This window comes from Amyelois transitella, chromosome 6 (genome assembly GCF_032362555.1).
Source record: "Amyelois transitella isolate CPQ chromosome 6, ilAmyTran1.1, whole genome shotgun sequence".
Taxonomy (NCBI): Eukaryota; Metazoa; Arthropoda; class Insecta; order Lepidoptera; family Pyralidae; genus Amyelois; species Amyelois transitella.
The window spans coordinates 4,946,478-4,968,783 of NC_083509.1; the positions used below are offsets into that span (position 1 = coordinate 4,946,478).

A 22,306-nucleotide genomic window follows, 5' to 3' on the forward strand; every position below is an offset into this window, starting at 1 on the left:
AGTAACGGTCTAACTTGAAAGTAACTACGCCTTTATATTTGCGATTTTTATAATAATCATAACACGTTTATTTTCAGTGAACCGGATGACGACGAACTAACAGAATTAGCGAGAAATTCTTTAAGTAATAATATTGATAAAAATATAGCAGAAAGTGAAATATCGAACCTTGTCCCTAAAATCGTTGCTATGTTTAAGGAAGTACGTTTGAGAAAATAGCATTGCATATGTTTATTTTTTCTATAAAAAACATACCTACATAAATATCTAAATTTGTTGTAGGTAACGGAAACGTTTTATTCGCGACCACATTACAAATGGAATGCGTCACATTTAATAAAGTGGTGCGAGAATGTAAAGTGGTATTCCCCGTCAAATGTAGCCGATCTGTCAATGGTGAGACATTGTCTTATAATATTCAATTTTGATGATACTCAAATGCATTGAACGTCAAAGCTAATTTTGTTTGTAAGCTTTGATTGCACAAAAAATCAAAAAGAACAGCGTGACTTATCAATGTTTTAAGCATTTTATTTAAATTCTGATAAAATTTTAGGCTTTGACCGCCGAAGCGAATTCAATATTCAGAGACAGGCTGGTGACGGAAGAAGAGCGTGCCAGTTTTGCTAATATTTGCAGGATTTATATGAAAGACGACAAAAAAATTTTGTATTTCACACCAAAACAACGAGATAATAGTATATATTTGGAGGAAATTGGTCGTGATGAGTGGAACCAACGGACGCAAAAGCTCATCAACCAATGCCGTATGTTATATTTTTTTATTGTAACATTGTTTATTCGCATTGTTTATTTTCAGTTATCTGTTATTTTGTTTTCAGTTACTGAAAACGAATTAGCTTTTGATGGTGTCGGCGCTGAAGTGTGCTTGGAGTTGTCCGTGTTATGTACTGCAATGGCCAGAGCTGTAAGTATCGTATAATCGAATGTGTGTGCTAGAAATTAAAGTTGTTTTGAAAATTAAATTATTTAAAATCTTATCAAGGCTGGAATGGTATTTGGTTTTGGTTTAAGTACATTGACTCCAGTTCCCGCCAATAGAAGCAACCATTCTAATGTAATAAATGCTAAAGTTTATAAGTATGTTGTACGTTGGATGCAACTAAACAGTAGTAAAAGTAACACCGGAATACAACATAGGCTATAATTTATACGCTAAAAAATATTGGTCACTTCATTCTCTTTTCCATGGATGTTGTCAAAGGCGACTAAGAGATTAAAGTCATTAGTTAGTATTCATCTTGTGCAACTTTTACCATAATTCAATATGAACCAGGATTCCTGCTGAGGTTGCGGAGGTGAGACGGAAGTCGCTTCATGTAAAAACCCGACTTAAACAATGTAGGATCATGGTCAAAAAGCGCAACCCGAGCTCGTCTCCAAAGAGGCGAGGAAAACCGGGATTTGTGTCAGGAAGCAAGAAGAGAAGTAAATATTGGTAAAATATGAATGACAGACATGTGGCGGCGTGGTGACATGCGTGGGCAGCGCGGGGACCGGCCGGCGCGCGGCCGCCACGCTTTTGGGCGCCGCTTTACCCGCGCAGCTATTCTTCATAGAATCAACACAACACTTCAATCTCAATTTAAAAAATGTAAGTTTACAGTTAACCATTGTTATATAGTTTTGCTATAAAGAAAAGCGATTTGGAGATCTTCATGATTCGGGCGACTATTCGGCAATGGCAATGGCTAAGGTGTTATTCATTCATGGCCAGTCTCGAACAAAATCTATGTTCGTTAACGAGTATGATGATTTTAATAAGATTTTCTCTTCCCAATCTATGGTAGGCTGTGACAGCGTTAGTGTCGTCGTTCTTTAGTAGTGATGGCTTATGATTGAGGGCGACGTGCCGCCTCGCATTGAAGCGCGACGCCGAGCTCTTTCGTTCTATCATCTAACTGTAGAGGAATAACTAGTTTTATAAAAAAATATTTTGTATTAAAAACAGAACTTGGTGATGCAGTTATTTAGAACTCTTCGGATAGACTGCATAAATCTATCTTACGAAGTCGTGAGCATTAGTTCCATGTTATGAATTTGAATGTTATGATTTTACAAGAAACTACTTTGACAGGCTGTAACGGTAGCGAGTGAGGGCAGTCGCTCGCTGGTGGTATTGAGCGAAAGTGCAGTAGAGTGCGCTTTGCTGTCGCACATCGAAGCTCTGCGTAGCGCCGCTTCGCCACTTGCTCTGCCCGATATCTTGCCCTCTGTCACTAGCTCCGCGTTGGAACGTATGTACCGTATACTTGAGTTTCACTTCTTTGATTTAAAGGACATAAAGCTCTATTTACGAACCTAGATGTGCTTTGAACAAATATGTATAATCTTTTCAATAAACTTTGTAAATATAATTTATTTGTCTTTTGATTTTGGTGCACTTAATGCAAGTAATACAAGAAGTACGAACCTATTAACTGACCCTCAATATGGTGGCTTATATTACCACCACGAATCATTCTGTATAGTTTCGTATCGGAATGGTATAAAAAATAATGCAGTTTATTGAAACCATGTAGTGATTTTTATAATTATTTACAGAAATAAAACAATACTTAGGCTTCGTTATATGTCTTGATAAGAACCAGGAGAACCTGTGGGACCTAATGAAGAAATTCCCGTGGTTGTATTCGGAAGATGTGGTCTGGATCGAAAGTTGGTGTTCTGAGACTGTACAAGAAATGCCGCGACTCATCGTCAATAGGTTACCTTTGACACCTTTGACTTTTGCACCTAGTTGTACCGACGCACATTTATGTTTTTATTTTCTTTGGGTAAGTATACCATAAAGTCTATCAAAATTAAAATTTTAATCTTCTGTTTAATCATTGAAGTATTTTGTAGTGCCAAAGTCATTTAACTATCAGGACAAGTAAGTTGCAACCATTTAATGTGAATACTCAATCAGCGTATTTTATTTTGTTGTATATAGGATTAATTATTCATTGTCTGCTATTTATAAATCATCCACGCGCACGTAACGTACCTTTTTTATCTCGGACATTCAACTAAAATAAAGGTACGTTGAGTGCGCGTTAAATACCTGTATTACTTTTAAATAATACGTAGAATGCAACGCGAAGTTTAAAATGAGTGTCTATTTATTGTATTTGTTGTTAATTGTATTTTAGTGAAATATAATAATTGTAATGTAATTTACTACACAATAACTCTTAAAATAAAACTGTTATTTTCTAGACTTGTAAAAGAGGACGTATCACAAGATAAAGAACAATCAGATCCCATCCCAGTAGATGGTTTTGTGAGCATTTACAACAGTATTGAATTGGAGCCGATGCGCGCTCCCATAAAATACGTGCGCTTTGTTAAGACGTACTACCACATATTGAGCAAGAAGAGACAGGCATTGTTGCAGAGGCACACTATGCTCTCCGTAAGTCTACTGATTAGAACAATACTTAATTATTTTTTTTATTATATTACGTGTTTAGTGAGGTAAAAAGGGCAATCGTTTTCCCCTGTTTACATACATACATGTAGTCCCATTTATATCCCTTGCGGGGGAGACAGAACCAACAGTCTTGAAAAAAATTAAAGGCCACGTTCAGCTGTATTTTTTGTTTTTTTTCCTATATTTTTTTGGATTTAAATATGTTTGTCCCTTGAGTAACCAAAGTCCCACATTATTTTCTTTCGCATAGGTATCCGTATCTTATATCAGTCCTTATTTGTAACAATCCATCTATCAATTGTTAACCAATCAATAGTATCCATTAAAAAATCAAACCTGTATTTAATTTCTAATCCTCAAATTTGTTTTTTAATGATATTGTACTTTATATGGGAATTTCTTCAGGCGGGCGTGGAAGCCTTACGACGCGCTCGGGTTTCAGTGGGTACTTTACAAGAGGAGGCGGCCGCACAGAAGGCGGCACTGGCTGAACGACAGGCTGCGGCCGCGGCCGCGCTAGATCAGATCACCGCCACCGTGCGACACGACTCCGCCAAGAAGGACGACATGAACGCTCTCAAGGCCACCATCGAGCGCGAGAACAACAACCTGCAGATCAGGTGACTCTCCTGACTTCAGTCAATGTTATCAGTGTAAAATATAAATCAAAATAACAATAAATAATCTTGTCTTTGACGGGGATGATATGAGAGCCAAGTAACTTGCCATTGAAGCCAAGGTAAGATGGAAGAGAAGATGATGTAAATCAAACCCTGGCTTCCAATACTAAACGAGCAGCGGTAAACATTCAAATGTGCTTAGAGAAGTTTCACGGAATAAAAATGTTTGGTTTTATATTTGCAGAAAAAAAGAAATAGAAGCTGAGTTAGCTTCAGTGGAGCCTGTGATAGAAGCGGCTAGATCTGCCGTTGGAGATATTCGCCCAGAATCATTGAGTGAGGTATGCATTTTTAGAGTTCTCATCAAGGAAAATAAAGCACTGTATAAGAAAAATTATTCTATTCTTCATCAATAGAATGGCAGTAAAATTGTGTGAACATTTGACAGGTTCGTTCTTTGCGAGCGCCTCCGGACGTAGTTCGTGATATTTTGGAAGGCGTTCTGAGACTTATGGGCATCGCGGACACCTCGTGGCATTCTATGAAAAACTTCCTCTCAAAGCGAGGTGTCAAGGAAGATATAAGGTCTGTTTCGGAGAATTTTATATATTTTTTTACTTGTAGGTCTAAGTTCTGAGTAAGTCACCTAAGGTAATTTAATTTTAAACATTACTTAATTGTCGTATCTTTTGTTTTCACAATATTGGTTGACGTCAAATAAATTACTAAAAACTAAGTATACTGCCGCTTCAAAAGCGCCACAAAAAAGAGCTACAAAAGGTGACAAACTGCACATCATTTAAATACATCAAGAAAAGATTAAAATATACAATTTTTTACACGATTTAAAATGACTTTTAATGTTTATCTTAATTCAAGTTTGTTTGCTTCAATAGAGAAACACATTCGCTAACATTTTGAAATGCGCCCGCCGTCTCTTTGAATTAATATTATTAATTTATTATTCTTGTAGCTTTGTTAGGTTGCGTTCTCAACTATCTGGAGAGGAGCCACGACTGAGGGTTCTTCCGTTTGACTTCCCCAGTCCTAACTCATCATGTTTGGAAATCCGGATTCAGAATGTAAATATTCTCTTTCCATTTATAGATGTCTAGACGCGAGCCAGATCAAGCCCGAGGCGGCGGCTGCGGTGAGCAAGCTGCTGGAGCGCCGCGGCGCGTCGTTCGAGCCGAGCGCGGCCAAGCGAGCGAGCGCGGCGTGCGCGCCGCTCGCGGCCTGGGTGCGAGCCAACCTCGCCTACGCTGAGGCGCTCGCCAGGGTGCAGCCGCTACAGCAACAACAACGACAGCTTTTACAGTAAGTATAACTGAATCGACGAACTTTCATGAAGATAATGATGATGATGAGGAAGCGAAAGAAGTATGTGCGGATGGTGGTAAGTACACACATATACCCTATAAATTATGGACAATTTGTGGCTCTTACTACCGTTCTTTATTCACCATTATGGTAACTAGATGTCTCGAAGGATAAAACCCTGCTTTATTATATCACGTTATAATCAAAGAATTCTCATGTTGCAAAATATTAATTTATAACATAAAAAGTAATAACACGGTTTATATATTTGGACAGAAACCTGAAAGACGCCGAGTCCCAACTAGCAGCGTTATCGACTGGGCTTGAAAGCGTCACAGAACGGGTATCAGCGTTGAAGGAACAGCTGGGAAGAGAAACTCGCGAGGCGGCGGCGATAGAGTTGAGGTTAGAAACCGCTACGGCGACTATAACCGCCGCCAGGGGGCTATTAGATCGCCTCGCTGATGAAGACACCGCGTGGGCGCGAGACGTGAGTGGCAAATATTATTTCTTATGTTTGAATTCCAGTTAGATACCGCCGCCACTTATTTGCATATAATTTATATGACATTCTATCAGTAAGTACTGAACCACAATTTATATTTTCAGTTGGAACATATTTCGAAGGAAATTACAGAACTAAATCTGAGATCGTTACTTGCCGCCGGCTATCTTGTATATCTGCCGCACCTGACTGAGCCTCAAGCAAGGTATATTTTGTTTCATGGTCATTATTATATCTTTTCTCCGAAACATCAAAGTATTTTTTTTAACAAATTTGAGTTCAGTGTCTTAAAAATGTTTCGTCAATTAAACAGCTAATTATACACAAAAGGCTTTGTTCTTTTTAACAGCAGAGTATTCGCACACATTTTGTCATACTTAACTGATGACAACAAAATTGTAAGCATATGCTTGATCAAACTAGCAATTTATATTGTATCCCTCTATTGTAGGGACTATATCAAGAAATGGAGTTCCCTAATAGGTTTCGACGATACATCGTTCTCTGTAATCAATTTCCTGTCAACGGTAGAGATGCAATTGAAATGGGAAGCTGACGGTTTGCCCGCTGATGAGACGGCGATAAAAAATGCGGTGGTTATAACACAAGTACGTATACTCTTCAAATAAACTTCCAAGGCATAAAAAGATGATAGACAAACTGGGAACACGCAAATATGAAAAACAAATTGTAGATAATATTATAAAGTTTGAGCAGAAACTAGTTTGGGCCAATATCAATTAGCGCTTATCGTTTCTTAAAAATAGAACAATTGCTATTTCCAGCAAATTTTCGTGGACGCTAAATTATGTCTTGCAGATTACCTTTATAATTTTGGTTTAAATATAGAACACGATGTTTTATTTCTGCAGGCGTTAGAGCAACCATCGTGCGGATTGACTCCGTTACTGGTGGATCCGGACGGCGATGCACTGGCTTGGTTGCAACGTACCCTGGGCTCGAATGGCGAGATAGTGTCCCAAGACGCGCATAATATACACACTGCTGTTCAGTACGCGCTAAGGTTAGACTTAAGTCTATTATAAATGGAATTCGATGGATCCCGCGTGAAACGTACTGCTGCATTGTGAAGTATTGTCACATTGGTTAGGACATTTAAAATTGATGGTCATATAAGGAACTACTTTTAGGAGAGTCATAATTCCTTACACCATGTAACGTCCTGCCGCTTCGGTCTCCCCGGCGCCCCGCTTCACAGCTTCACGTCAAGGGCCTTCAGATGTTTAAATTAAATTTGTCATAGTGCACAAATACTTCTAATGTGGGACGAAGTTAAAATTTTGTCAAAACCTTTACGATATGTACCTCTAAAGTCCCACTTATATGCGCTGATAAGTTGACCCCGAGCTTTTGCCGCCAACAGGTAAGAAAGTAATGCGAGAATTGAAATGTTTTAGGTTGAGATCCCTCTCATAAAAACGTTTCTATTTTAAATACATGGATAAATTGTTCAAAATGAATCTATTGCGAAAGTAACAATTATCTTAGAATTAAGCAATACAATATAGTAAGAAAACGTTCGCGGATAATATCTCTGATATTTCAGACTGAACCGTCCGCTGGTGGTGCAGTCGGTGCGGAGCGCCCACGCCGCGTGGTCGCCCGCGCTGCTGAGCGGGGCGCGGCTCGTGCTGCAGTGTGAACAGCCGCCTGTGTTGCCGCCATCACTGATGGCGCACATCTCCACTGTTAACTTCGCAGCAAGATTAGATCCTCTTACAGGTTTTTGTATAATCTATGCAGACATATCTGATTTAGACTTATTAATTATAGGTGATTCGTGATTCCAACTCTAATATTTGGATAATTATTACCAGATCTTTTGGTACATCATGCGTTACAACAACAGAATCCGGAAGTGAATGAGAAATCCAAAGAGTTGAAAATACAAAAAGCTACACTACAGAAACAACAGCACGAATTGCAGGTACGTGTAAAAAAATTTTGCTTTACAATTTTATCAATTTTCAAATTTGCATTTTTGTCACTTTCAGTATTAATTCGGAAAATGTTCAAAACCGCTTAAATTATAAGCAAGTGAAAAGCGGCGCTACTCTTATCCGGTTTTTCTGATTATCACCTTCATCGACCTTCAAGTTCTTTCTCAAAATATTATGCACCATAAAGGAAGTATTTTTAATCCCTTCATTACATTTTTGTACTTTTTACCTTAATTTATCCTCTTTTTGTGTAGGAAAACTTATTGCGTGAACTGTCAACAAAGAGCGATATATTGCACGACGTGAACCTTCTAGAATCTTTGAATCAAACTCGTGCAACCGCTGCTACCATTAGAGAGGCGCTTCAAGAAGCAGCAGAGTTAGAGGTCAGCACTATTTAAAATTAATAAGGCTGGTTTTTAATATATTATTTGTAGAATTGTAAGCCGGAATCAGGGTGTTTTCGTCGTGTGGCGGGACACGAGGTACCATAAATTGATTAATAAGAACTGTATGTAATATTTCAAATAAATGCAATGAACGCGGCTTGCTCTAACTGAGGATTACTTTTAAAGATGTTTGTGGCCTATTGCTGTTACAATAGATCACGAACATCTTTAAAATTTTAAAAGTTTCAGAAAACATTCTGGCGTTTGCAACGTTGATGGTGACGTGAGATATGTACCTATATTTCCCAGCGAGCAAGCTCGGCGGCGGCCGCTCGCTACACGGCGAGCGCGGCGCGCTGCGCGACGCTGGCGCTGGCGGTGCGGCGCCTGGCACGCGCGCGCCCGCTGCTGGCGCTGCCCATGCAGCCCGTACGCGCCCACTACACGGCCGCTCTGCGACACGCTCAAGTTAGTATACTGTCAGCTACATAAAGCCTGACACCTACGTTCATTTGGCTCTTGAAAATCGGCATTGACGTTCATCAAATAGTCCAGACACGACCAACAAGAACGAGCGAAACACATTCGTTGTAAAGGTGGCCGCTTACAACTATACAGTCCTATATAGATACTCTGCGGTAGTTCAGACCATTATGCTTTTAACGACAACAATCAAAAAGCATTTATAATCGGAGCCACATGCTTAAAAGTTCCATTACTAAACCCACCAGCCACACGGCGCTTTCGAGTCTTGCAATTTTTAACTTTATATTCGCTGTAAGGATGAATCATGTTAATGTACATCATAGAATAGTGAAAAAGCGTGTGCAAAAATAGCCAAATTATTTCGAAATGTGTAGTGCTTCGACAATGATTACTCTGTTTGTTCACAGTCAAAAGACTCTCAAGATATTAACAGCGAAGAAGTGGTCAAATACTTTACAAAAAGAATCATCGAGAGAGTTCTACTTGCTCTACACAAGAAAGAAAAATATACGGTTGTTCTGTATTTGCTGAAGGAGGTTTATGAAGAAGATTTCCCAGAAAAGGTATTTTTTTTAGTATTTTCTCTCATTTTTTTCTCCATAGCTGTTTCTCTAAATAAAGTTTATTTATTACAGCTGTGGCAGTTGTTTTTGGGCAACACCACTGTTACTGATGACCAAGATATCAGGAGTATTGTAAAAAGTTTTTCGTGGATCCCTGATGAATGTGCTAAAAACGTTGCTCAAATCAAAGTATGTTTATGTTTGTATTTGTATTTGATTAATTTTATATTTCTTGGGTAGCTATACCTATCGATCATAGATCTATGAACAACAAATGTAACTTTAGTTTTCTTAAACTGATAGTATATTAAAATGATGAAGCTTAACACAGTCCACTCTACCGCCTTAAGCGATCGGAATAGAATTTATTGTAGATGAATTAACTTTATACTTTTTGATACAACCAACCTCGTGGGGCTGGTGAAAAATAAGTTAAATTTTCACAGGTCACAAGTGAAGATCTGTTTAATAAGTTACACCTCGAGGACAAAACTATGTGGGAGCGATTTCTGGAAAGCGGAGAATTGTCTTTGCTCGCTCGACTGGGACTGTCTCCATTGGAGAGTGTGTTAGCCGTCTCGGCACTGCGGCCTGACTCACGGTATAGGGCTATTGTGGCTCTTGTCGAACACTATCTGGGTAACTATATCTTAAATTATGTCATACTGATTTCTTCAGAACACATAGATGAACGGCTTCTTGAAAGCGGGAAGTTTTCTTCGCTCGTTCAACTGGGACTTTTTAATGCTGAATGTAACAATATGTTGAATGGCGATATTGATACTAATTTTACATACATACTTATAATCACGTTTATATCCCTTGCGGGATAGACATTGCCAAAAATCTAGAAAAGTCTGATAGGCCACATTTAGCTGTTTGGCTCAATGATAGAATACTGATTTTATTTGAACATAATAAAAAACCAGTGTGCTCGCTTAACTGTAAGTTTTGTTTAATAAACTGTAACGATTATTTTAATGAAACCTACCTTGGTTTTCTTCTGTTCAGTGACATTAACATCAACATTTTATTTATTTATGTGTCCAGGCGGCGTAGTGTTGCGGTCACGCGACGCGCTGTCGCTGGCCGCGCGCGCCGCCCGCGGCCGCCGCGTCGTGCTGGCGCTGGGTGCCGTGGCGGCGGACACGATCCCGCTCACATTATGTGTACGTATTGTGAACAATCACTGTTGTTTTAGGTTTCCGTACCTAAAAGGTAAAAACGGGACCCTATTTCTGAGCTTCCTCTGTCTGTATCTCATAAACCGTGATAAAAGCTGTTCAATGCTTTGGGTCGATTTTAATAAACAAACAGAAACGGGAATATGAAACATTAATAAGTTTATTATTTCAGTAACAAACGTGATGATGGCACGGAAACCTTCGTGCGCGAGTCCGACTAGCACTTGCCAGTTTTTTTTCTCATATATGAATTTAATACATATTGAATCATAGGTAATGTACAAGTAATTGGCAGTAGGATGTAAACGTTCCCAGGTGGGCATATCGGAAGGTCGCGCGGCGTGGTGGGCGGGCGTGGAGTCGTGCCGGCGCGGCGGCGCGCTCGGCGTGCTGGCCGGCGCCTCGCCGCTCTGCCTCGAACTGCAACAGTTCGTGCTGGAAGTGCTGGCGGCTCCGGTAATATATTTTATTTAGAACTCACAAACAAAACAGCTTAGCTTAGCGGCTGCGCACTAACATTAATTAGCCGATGAAGATTTACGAATCATGACGTTTTTGCTTAAGTACACTTAGTACGCCTCATTGACGCCAAATTCAATCAACTACCGAAGAAACGTGGTCTTCACACTGCATTTACGTTTTTCAAAAGCTTGTTAGTGTTAACGAGCTTCATGAAAGTAATTTCTAAAATTATGGCCGCACATTTGATAACGATTGTAGAGTGCGTGTAAATAAAGTTTTTTGGCAAATTTTCTATGATTACATTTAATCCGATAAGTGCAAAATTATCTTTGTTTCAGCCTGAAGATTTTAGTGAAGATTTTCGTCTCTGGATTATATCCGAAGATCGCGAAGTACCAGCAGCATTGTCTAATGCTTGTATCAATGTCATTTTGGAAGTAAGATTTTTTTGTGAATTTCGTCCTACGTCTATACATAATATATTATGTACTTTATAGCCTGGCTGGCGTTTTACTAAACTGCTTGCCTCAAGTTGCCTCTGAGGTTTTGAACTGCAGTCAGATCAAGTCGGACAATGATTTATTTTCCTAAATTATCATGTCGGTCAGTTATAAATCCATATAATAAACGGATCGAATTTTTCTTTGTAGCTAACTTATTTATATGAAATTTGTTCATATGTATAGTAATATAGGTAAATGATGGTCAAATGACATGACATCGCATTAAAAACAGTTTATTTTTTCCCTAAAATATAACATCCTAGTTAGTTTTGTTTTTTTAGCATACCTATAAACAGATGTATATTGTCAGGCGCCGGAAGGAGTAAAGCCGAACGTCCTGAGCACGCTGTCGGCGTGGGGCGAGTACTCGGCCGAGCCGGAGCTCGTGCGCATGCACGCGTGCCTGGCGCTGTTCCATGCGCTGGCGCAGGAGCGGCGCGCCTATATACCGCAAGGTCCATATTGTGAAACTATATGTACTTATAGTACAATTGCATTAGATTTTTAAAGTACCTAATATGATCGGTATGTGGTATTTCTGCCCGAAACTGCAAAGTTTCTATTAAACGGCAAATCATTGGAATTTCTACAACAGTACTTTATACTGTACTGTGATTTGCCAAACTGTTTATGGTTGACTCTCCTGACACACTTCATGACAACCGATACTTTAACGGTGACGAAACCAGTACATTCATGTAACTGGACAAACGTCCAAATGTTTAAACTCTCATGAGCTATTACGAGTGAGGTTCTCCTACAAAGGTTGCCGAAAAATCCACCTCACCCAACCCAGGATCATGGTCAAAAAATGTACTAAGCGCTCCTTTCCAGAGAGGTAAGGATATGAACACCAGATGGAGGAAGAAAATTGTACATGCATATCAAATACAACGTTCGAGCGTCTTCCATTAATGTGGTTCAGGTTGGAGCCAGTGGTACGCGTGGGAGTGGGGCGAGCTGCAGGCGGGCGCGGCGGCGGCGCGCGGCTGCGGGCGGCGCGGCTGCGCGCGCGCGCTCGTGGGCGCGCTGTACGCCGCGCGCGCCGCCCGCGCCGACCGCGCGCTGCTGGCCGCGCTGCTGCGCGCCTGCATGGCGGACGCGGCGTTCGCACACGATTGGCGACCCAGAGGCTGTGATCTGAGACTGCCGTTGCCTGATAACCTGCGCGTGCGTTGTGCTTTGTTCATACAGTTAATGATACTCCTTAGGATAAGATACAGATGGGAAGGTCAAAACTATAATAAATACATCCCTCGGCTCTAACATTTGGCATTCCTTAAATTTAGCATGTAATATATAATCGCGGGTTGTAGGCGCCTAAAAACGTGTAATTTCTTAAATGCTCATACCGAAATTTGGTTTAATAAGACAGATTTTAAACTTTCGCGTTGCATAATACGTTTCGAATTATGTTACAATGATCCGTAGTCGCTCGGTGACCATTAAACTGGTTTAGTATTACTTACGAACATATAGTTACTTGCTAAAATAGATACGAATGTCACGATGATAAAGCCTTGTTATTTAGAAGCACTGACGTAATGATGGATGCAAAGTGTAATCGTAAGAAACTCTCTATAGAAGAATAATTAATTTATTTAATTATTAAACAGGCTTATGTGCCAGCATTCGAAGGGCTGCCAGACATGGATACTCCGCAGTTGCTGGGCTTGCCGGCCAACTGCCGCCTCGCCTGGGAGAGAAGCGCCGCTAACGACATCATTACGGGACTGAAAGGTTTTTAACATTTACTTTACACAATGTCGAGTGTGTTGAGTTTTTATAGGCGTCGGGACGTGACGACCCCATCGCTCTCTGTAGTAGGGTTTCCTTCCCAGTGCAAGTCAGTCTCCGCGGGGCGGCTTGTGGCGAAGCCGTTGGTGAGTGGCGACACCACGGACCCTACCTCCTGGGGAACACACAGACATGCGCTATACACACACATACATACAGTGACACTATCCCCACTGGCTTGCCTTGGCCGGCCGGCCAGAGTGGAGTCGCAAGAGCACATCGTATGCTCCAGGGTGGAAGTGTATTGCATGTAATGGCGTGATAGCGGGGAAACCAGCCCGGGGCATACCTCGTGCTCGTGAAACCGCGGCCGCACCTCTCGGCATACTATAGCTGCTTTTAACGTGTTGCACCCTGGCCGCCGCATGGTGGCTTATTTAGAGTGCCCTCAGGCTGTTGTATAGCCAATGAGCAGCAAGTTTCCCAGGGAGGTGAGCGCCCAGAAAGCAGTTGGTAAAAATTTGTATTTTCGTGTAAGAAATATCTGTGCAAAAATAAAGAACGAGACTTGTAATTTGCCGAGAAACTGCCAAGCAGTTTGGCAAAAAAAAATTATATGGATAAAATGAATAAGCGGTGGAATCTATATATATAAAACTCTTCCGTTACTAAGTGACTGACTGACAGACAACGCACAGTCGAAACTACTGGTCGTAGACAGCTGAAATTTGGAATGTAGGTTCCTTGGGATATGTAGGGGAGCACTAAGAAAGGATTTTTGGAAATTCAACCCCCAAGGGGGGGAAAAGGGGTAAAAACGTTTCTATGAAAAATCTTATTCCTTGGGTTTATAAACTTGAAACTTGGCATGAACACGTACATAGGCAAGTAAATATGTTTGACATTATAAGTTTTTTCAAACTACCCTCCAATCGTGATTTAGGGGGTGCGATTGGGTGACTGATTTATTAACGCACAGCCGAAACCGCTCGGTATAGGAGTCTGAGATTTTGAACAGAGGTTCCTTTAGTAACATAAGTGAGCACTAAGAAGGGATTTTTGAAATGTCAACCCCCAAGGGGGGGAAACGGGATAAACTGAGCCGGGGCTGCGGGAAAGTTCTAACGAGATACCGTGGCCCCGGAACGCAAAGGGCAACTGAAGGAACGAGGTGGGTTTTAGTCAGTAAAAGTCTGACACTCCCTTCCGTTCCACCCAGAGCGGGAGAGGTCATTTGATGATTTCCCATCCTTAAAAAAAAAGACTTTGTATGACAACTTTCAGTCGTCTCTTTAACATACATAATAACATACATAATTATGTACATACATGCATAACATTAATAACATCACGCCTTTAAATCCCTATTTTGTGTTAACACTACCCATACAAACAGCTACGAAATTTGTCCGCATCCATTTTCACCTAAATTCTTAACGTTAATGAGATTTACTTTTTATTATCAGGTCAACCTAATAGCCTCACATGTACGTATAACTTCGTAAGAATTTTCTTTCAACTCCTAACCGTTGAGGAGTTGTACCTTCCATCATCAGCTCATTCACATGGGATGATGACTATCAGACGCAAATACTTAAACAGATCTATGAAATTGTCAAAAACGTAATTGCCTGTAAATTTGAGGTTTGCCCTTGATTTCCCTGGAATACCATCATCAGATCCTGACTAGGTAACAACGGGACCAACTTGAAAGTATACTCTACCGAACAAAAAAAGAATCACGTAAATCGGTCCATAAATCTCGGCGTAATCGGTATGCATAAATAAAACACCCGAATTTTATTTTCTATTAACTATCACGAGTTGTCTCGATGCTCGATAGATGGCGTTGGCATCGAGATAGATCGCGCTATGGTTTCGTTACCGTCATTTAGCTAGGTAGCGTAAAATATTTTAATTTATCGTGTAATTTTAGCAGCGCCCCTAGCGGACATACGCGAAACTACATATTACACACTACAAATATTTTGATTTTTAATTCCAGTTGTAACAAGATTTCAGCCTGTGGAAGTAAAAGCCCTTTCGAGATCATTAAAAAACGCTATATATAACCGAATTACACGTGGGCGAAGCCGCGGGCGGAAAGCTAGTAATATATATAAAATAATAAAAATGTTTTGTTCATTCCGCTTCATGATACAGCTTCTACGATCCTTTTCTCGATTAGCAAAAAGTTAACGATTTTAAGCTACCTAAACGAAAAAATAACGATTTTGTTCTTTAACCAGTGATATCAAACCCTCATTTGACTGATCCTTACAATTTGTAATTGTTGCTTACAGAGTTTGATAACATCATAGAAACAAGCAAAAACAAATCGGGTGGTCCATCGCCGGTTTCCGCTATAAGATCCCTTTGGAAGAAACTTATGTCCGGAAACCCGCTCATCAAAGAGGATTATCAGATAAAAGACGTAAGTTCACATGCTCGAGTAACTTTTAATTGGGCAGATTGGGCTCGTTTTAATCAACAGTGAATAGAGTGGAGATTTTATTCATTTACAACTCTTAAAACTTGTCTTAACGTGTTTACCTACCTACCCATAATATGTTTGAAAAAGCAGATAATAAGACTCAAGACAGCAATATACCACCTAGTGAACAATAGACTGTGATATTTACCAATAAAACTTTTTTTTTTTATCCGCATACCCTTATTTTGTTTAAAGAAACAGGATTAAGTATGGTGTAAGGGAAGTAGGTACTTAAGGGAGCAATATTCAACCATGTAAACAAAATCAGTGCTAATTTACGATAAAGGTTTTATTTAAAACTTGCATTAGAAATTGTCTAAACGTGTTTGAGTAGGTACTAAAATAAAGATTTTGACATTATATATTTAAGGGGGTATTATTAATCAACAATAAAACAATTGAGAGAGAGAATTGTACACAATTACAGTGAAGGTTTAATATTCATTTACAACTCTCTTTTGAACGTGACGTGTCGTGACTTGAACACCTTTCCTTGAATAAGTTTTAAGGAAGCTTTTACCTGCATTGTTGAATTAACAATGGTCTTATCATTGATAAAAAACGATAGGTACTCTTAGCTAACAATAAGGAACATTATCATAGACTTTACAATTTATGTCTGTGCCGAGTACTTGGCCCAAGTTATAAACACAATCAGTTATTTATTTTGGACTTAATGAGGCTTGTAGTCTATTGCGTTAGCAACAAAGTAACCTACGTCACGAGTACCTGTAATAATATTGTTGCACGTATAACACGTAGTACACACTCAACGATGTTACCCTACTCCACGCGGGAATAGCTTATGACATATCATCATCATTTGAGTATAATTTTTTATCCTAGCGACATAGCTAGAGGGCTATACTTAATGGTGTGGCTTTTTTGTCTGTTCGAGACTGTTGGCTCTGTCCACCCCGTAAGGCATTAAGTCGTGACATATATATATGTATATAAATTTAACTCATATTACTCAGGTGGGCATTGGCTGGTGGAGCGCCGTGTCAGCGAGCGAGGCGGTGTCGGCACGCGACGTCACGCGCTTGATACACGCCACGCTCAGCCGCGACACTGCCGCCTGCTACGCCGTCAGTATACAAATACACTTCGTAAGCTTGATCTCTGTGACAATAGGATTAGACAAGAGTATATCGAGCCAAGGCAGCTTGAATGAAACTCAGACTCCCGGAACGAAGACATTTATTCAAAAATCACCTTTCTATTTATGTTTGTATCAAAACAAAACCATATCGCGTTTCAAAACGGGATAACGCCATCTATTATTATAAAATTAAACTAAACTTATACATATATTAAACCCAAAATTAGACATATCGCCCACCAAGGACCTTTAGTCCTTCACAAACTGAAAAACATAAAGCAAACTTAACTTGCACAACACGTGTTTAATTTAACATCCTAAATGTATGTATGTGCATCTATCATCGGCTAATACAAAGCATGTCAATAGCAAACAAAAATCTATCAAAAAAGTAAATAGCTGTTCAAATGATTTACAAGTCAAAATTAACTATCTCTTTTTAACATAAAGTAGACATTAAGTAGTCATCAAGTAACCTTTAAGTTAAGTAGTGGACTGTAAACACTATGTAGCACTTGGCAAAAAAGTAATAATCATCTTAACGTACTTGAGAAAGGAAACAATACAATATACTTCATAAAATGTAAAAATACAAATTTCTAAAAACTAGATTTACAAATCATGTTCATCATTAACTGGTAAAGGGCAAAGTTTTGAAATTGGACGTTGAATAAGAGAATTTTTTTAACGCAATGTAACTACTCTTGTTAAATTATCTTTACCAGGATGCACATCTTCGATCTTGCCGTATAACCATTTGGTAGGTGGCAATTTATCTTCACACACTAGTACTATGTCACCTGACCTCAGTTGTGGCGACCTATTTTTCCATTTATATCTTTGCAGAAAACTATACAGATACTCTTTAGAGCAATTCTTAGTACGAATATAGTTACAGGTTAACTGTTGTCCTTCGTGAAATGGTTTATCATGGGCATCAGTTACCAAGAGTTTAGCCAAATGTGATTCGCCTGACACTATAAACGGGTGATTGCTACAATCAGGTAAGTCGGATTTTTCTATTCTTCCTCCAACCCTTAATATGTAGATAATTTACTTTTCATACTATCATTTTTATTTTTCAGAAGCATACTGATTTCATCGGCAAACCAACGACGTTGATGCTGAAGTATGCAACAGGTAAGTGATTCCTGGATCTCCTTGGCTGTAAGATAAGGTAAGTGTTTAGATTCTTCAGAAGTGGTATTTTTTAGATGTAGAAATCTCCTGCAATAAGCTATTACCCTTATTAGTTTCCGTAAGCTTGAAAATCTAGAACAAATATCCTCTATTTTTTCAAAGTTTTTGACACAAGTAGTATGGTCTTTAAGTTCACGCTTCTCTAACTCTGTTTTAGTGCAAATAGAACGTGGTTTGACATAATCAATTTTGCTATTTTGTAACCAGCTTGTACCATTCTTCCACAGCGAGTTCTCTAGAAACTCTGACGGTGACATACCACGTGACGCACAATCGGCAGGATTTTCCTTTGTCGAAACATACGACCACTGCGTAGCATTAATTAAGGTAAGTATTTCTGAAGTCCTGTTGGCGACAAAAGTCTTCCAACGACTTGGATGGTCGGACAACCAAGCTAACACGATCGTAGAGTCCGTCCAAGCATGTATATCTGACTTATTGATGTTCAGTGTTTCAGATACTTCCAGAAGTAGTTTAGTAACTAGAACAGCAGCGCACAACTCAAGTCGCGGGATGGATATCTGCTTGATGGGTGCTACTTTCGTCTTAGCGGTTACCAGGTGAGTATAAACTTCATTTTCCATAGTAACGCAACGAATATAAACCACAGCAGCATAGCCTGCATTAGAAGCGTCACTAAACCCGTGTAACTCCACTTTGATATCACTTTTCTTCTTGCGGACCCATCTCGGAATATGAAATAATTCTAGCTTCGGTAATTCCTTGCGATATTGTGACCACTCTTGTATCAGCTCCTCTGGCAATTTATCATCCCAGCCCAGTCCAGCAATCCATAGCTTCTGGATGAAGATCTTTGCTATAATAACGCACGGAGCTATCCACCCGAGTGGATCATATAGTCGACAGATTTCACTAATCACTTTGCGTTTTGTTTCAGGAGCAGGGGCATCAGAAGAAATCTTGATGTTATAACCAAACTCATCTGTGCGGCGATTCCAAGCAATACCTACAATTTTAGTAACATCATCCTCTTTAAACTCTCTTTCTGTATCTGTTTCTGTACCACCTAGTACTCCTATTTTATTACATGTCCACTTCTGCAATTGAAATCCACTTTTATTTAGCAATTCATTCATTCTTTTATAAATCTTAACCACTTTTTCTTCATCTTCAGCGTCAGTGAGAAGACCGTACATGTAGAAATCTGATAAAACTCTACTTGCCGCGTGCGGGAAATTACGACCTTTATCTACAGCTACTTGTTGCATTTCTTTTACAACTAAATAAGGAGCGCATGAAGTGCCGAAAGTGACAGTCAGAAGACGATAGTCACGTATAATACCCTCTTCAGATCGCCATACAATCCGCTGAAAATCGGTATGTTTTGCAGCTACGTTCACTTGTCGATACATTTTTATGATATCAGCAGTGAGACATATAGGGTGAGAACGCCAACGCATTATCAAGTGGCGTAATTCCATTTGTAAGGTTGGACCAACCATTAATGTATCATTTAAGGATAATCCATTAGCGCTTCTATCAGCAGCATTAAAAACCACTCTGGTTTTTGTTGTTGTTCTATCCATACGAACAACCGCATGATGTGGTAACCATACCTTACCTTTCATATTTGATGACTCATCATCAACAATCTCCATATGACCAAGTTTCAAATATTCATCTATGACCTCAGAATAATTGTTCTTTAATGTGCTATTCTTATCCAATCTCTTTTCTAGACCAAACAAACGTTTCACAGCGACGGACCTTGTATCACCGTAGTCTCGACGAACATTTGGACGAAACGGCAACTCCACCACATAACGACCAGTCTCATCTCTGCAAGTTGTAGCTTTGAAATGATCTTCACAATCCTGTTCTTCTTGAGTTAATATCTTTTTGTTTGAACTAGGTTCAGATTCGATCTCCCAAAATTTCTTGATCAGTTCATTCTCTTCTAACTGGATATGAAAGCTCATTATAATGTTGTGACATGTAGATTTTTCATTATCATAGCCGTCAACCTGACCCGACAACACCCATCCAAGGTAAGTATCCTGTGCAATAATCAAATCATTAGGACTTTTAATCAATCCCCTTTTCAGGATAGCGCAATACACCTCGGAGCCTAAGAGAACATCAATTCTATTAGGCGAATTATACTGCGGATCAGCCAAACTGATGCGGCCAAGTTCAGTCCATCTGGGTGGAGTGAACTTCCTTTGTGGTAACACTGTAGTCACCGTTTGAAGGACGTGAGCCTTCACTTGCAACCTAAAGGCTGGGTCACAGAGTGACTGAATCGTGACCTTAACCACATATTTTGAGGTTAAGCCACTCTGACCACCACCCAATCCTGAAATACTAATTTTCTCAGCAACTTTATTCAACCGTAATAACTGTACGGCTGCTTCCGATATAAAAGATGCTTGTGATCCTTGATCCAGCAGAGCTCTTAATATCAGAGGAGAACCATTTCTTGACTCAGCCTTTACCAAGGCTGTAGCTAATAAGGTTTGGCTTGAAACCTTTCCTGTCACAAAATGGCTTGTAATGCTTGTGGTCTGGTTCATGTCAATAGACGGTTCCGGTTGACTTTGTTCAGTCTCTGCCTGCTCGGTAGCTACCGCTACTGTTGGTGAGTTGTTTCCATGAAGAAGTGTGTGGTGCTTTCTCTTGCAGAGCCGACATCTCGTAGAACCACGACAGGTTTTCGCTGAGTGGCCACTGCCGAGACAATTGAAACAAAGTTGAAGATTTTTAACAATATTCTGACGGCTAGGGATTTCTTCGCTAATAAACTTACTACATGAATAAATCTTATGATTATCATTACAATGAGGGCAGGTAGACATTGAAATAGTGTGCAAGACTTTAGGTTGTGTATGATTAGGACATGACTTAGACTTACTTTTAGTGGGCTCAACAAACTCTAACGCGCGGTAACGTGATTCCATGAAATCTTTGAATAAACAATAGGAAGGTAAATCTACACTACAATTATTAATATGGATTTCCCATTGTTTTCTAGTATCAGCGTCCAATTTCTGACTTACAATATAAATTATAATTACATCCCATGTATCGACTTTAATATCTAAGTTAGTCAGCTCATGAATACAATCAGAAGTTGTATCTAACAAATCTTTCAACCTTTGAGCCGACTCGCAACTCATGGACTTTTGGTTAAACAAACGCTTTAGAATACAATTTGATAAATACCTCTTATTATCATATCTACCTTGTAACAAATCCCAACACTTTTTGTAGTTATCATGCGTAATTGGAATGTGTTTAATTAACTGTTCAGCTTCACCTCTTACTTGCGTCTTCAGATAATGTAGTCGCTGAACGTCGTCGAGTGCAGAGTTGTTATGTATGAGTGACTTAAACAAATCCTTGAAAGACGACCATTCGGAATACTTGCCACTGAAAATTGGTATAGTTATCTTCGGTAATCTTACAAGTGATTCTTTATTCTTGTCTGAATTCTCTTTCAAACTCGATGACGCAGTAGACACATTCGGTGATATGGCTTTCAGTGCAGATTTCAACTCGGTTTTATAACTTAAATACATTTCATAGCCTATATTGTATATGTCACTTTCTATATAACCTTCAGTATCTTCATATGTAGCTATAATGTATTCATGCTTGTCAGAGAATTTATCTATAATTGTTTCCAAACTTTCTAATCGCGTCAAAATATAAGATTCAGTAATTCTTTCTTTCGGAGCCTTCTTAAAATTGCTTCTTCCCTTTTCTATTTGACTGAATAATTGTTTCATTACTCTTATACAGCCCTCCATGATTGACAGATGTAATTATAAATGTCACCAATTATTTTTTCAAAATTTGTCTATGTGTTGTTTTTTATTGATCAAAATTTTCTAAGTGTTTGGACTTATTTGTCACCGCTATGAAATCGGGCATAGATTCCTCGTCTCGTCACTTTTTACCGAATTATTCTAAGTCCCAGAATCTACACTATGAAATTTTACAAGTCGCACTACTTCTATCTTGAAATTTTCTAAGTCTTTACACAATTAAAAGTACTTACAGTTTTTCTTGCTCACTTACTGCACTTCACTGTACTAGCCGACAGATGGCGCTTCATGCACCTGATCTTCTTTGGATTGGTTCCACACCACTAGCTTCACTCTATACTTAGGAAACTGCCAAATGCTTCACATTCTTCAAAATATATCCGACTCGTAAGGACCCTTAGACAAGAGTATATCGAGCCAAGGCAGCTTGAATGAAACTCAGACTCCCGGAACGAAGACATTTATTCAAAAATCACCTTTCTATTTATGTTTGTATCAAAACAAAACCATATCGCGTTTCAAAACGGGATAACGCCATCTATTATTATAAAATTAA

At 39.3% G+C, this 22,306-nt stretch overlaps 2 protein-coding genes across 2 annotated transcripts in view; one reads left to right on the top strand and one right to left on the bottom strand.

Moving 5' to 3' along the window:
- Positions 1-15,595, top strand: part of LOC106131050 (cytoplasmic dynein 2 heavy chain 1) — a 55,349-nt gene extending 39,754 nt beyond the window's left edge. Inside the window, exons 44-72 of the mRNA XM_060944628.1 lie at positions 78-201; positions 283-396; positions 557-767; positions 843-928; positions 1,478-1,615; positions 2,099-2,258; positions 2,566-2,728; positions 3,223-3,418; positions 3,842-4,056; positions 4,301-4,397; positions 4,505-4,641; positions 5,164-5,373; positions 5,653-5,866; positions 5,986-6,086; positions 6,333-6,489; positions 6,754-6,905; positions 7,449-7,624; positions 7,720-7,829; positions 8,097-8,228; positions 8,541-8,699; positions 9,125-9,280; positions 9,353-9,469; positions 9,727-9,919; positions 10,331-10,449; positions 10,780-10,920; positions 11,265-11,363; positions 11,740-11,884; positions 13,046-13,169; positions 15,470-15,595. Coding sequence (XP_060800611.1) covers positions 78-201; positions 283-396; positions 557-767; positions 843-928; positions 1,478-1,615; positions 2,099-2,258; positions 2,566-2,728; positions 3,223-3,418; positions 3,842-4,056; positions 4,301-4,397; positions 4,505-4,641; positions 5,164-5,373; positions 5,653-5,866; positions 5,986-6,086; positions 6,333-6,489; positions 6,754-6,905; positions 7,449-7,624; positions 7,720-7,829; positions 8,097-8,228; positions 8,541-8,699; positions 9,125-9,280; positions 9,353-9,469; positions 9,727-9,919; positions 10,331-10,449; positions 10,780-10,920; positions 11,265-11,363; positions 11,740-11,884; positions 13,046-13,146 — 4,123 coding nt within the window. The 3' untranslated portion in view covers positions 13,147-13,169; positions 15,470-15,595. The remainder of the gene's footprint in view (positions 1-77; positions 202-282; positions 397-556; positions 768-842; positions 929-1,477; positions 1,616-2,098; positions 2,259-2,565; positions 2,729-3,222; positions 3,419-3,841; positions 4,057-4,300; positions 4,398-4,504; positions 4,642-5,163; positions 5,374-5,652; positions 5,867-5,985; positions 6,087-6,332; positions 6,490-6,753; positions 6,906-7,448; positions 7,625-7,719; positions 7,830-8,096; positions 8,229-8,540; positions 8,700-9,124; positions 9,281-9,352; positions 9,470-9,726; positions 9,920-10,330; positions 10,450-10,779; positions 10,921-11,264; positions 11,364-11,739; positions 11,885-13,045; positions 13,170-15,469) is intronic.
- A 2,416-nt stretch (positions 15,596-18,011) lies between these two features.
- On the bottom strand, positions 18,012-21,501 carry LOC132901847 (uncharacterized). The gene is made up of 4 exons (XM_060944725.1): positions 21,247-21,501; positions 20,551-20,650; positions 18,177-20,456; positions 18,012-18,034 (listed from the first exon to the last, which is right to left on the bottom strand). Exons 1-4 carry the CDS (start codon positions 21,499-21,501, stop codon positions 18,012-18,014), a joined length of 2,658 nt encoding a protein of 885 aa, XP_060800708.1.
- Between the last annotated feature and the right edge of the window lie 805 nt (positions 21,502-22,306).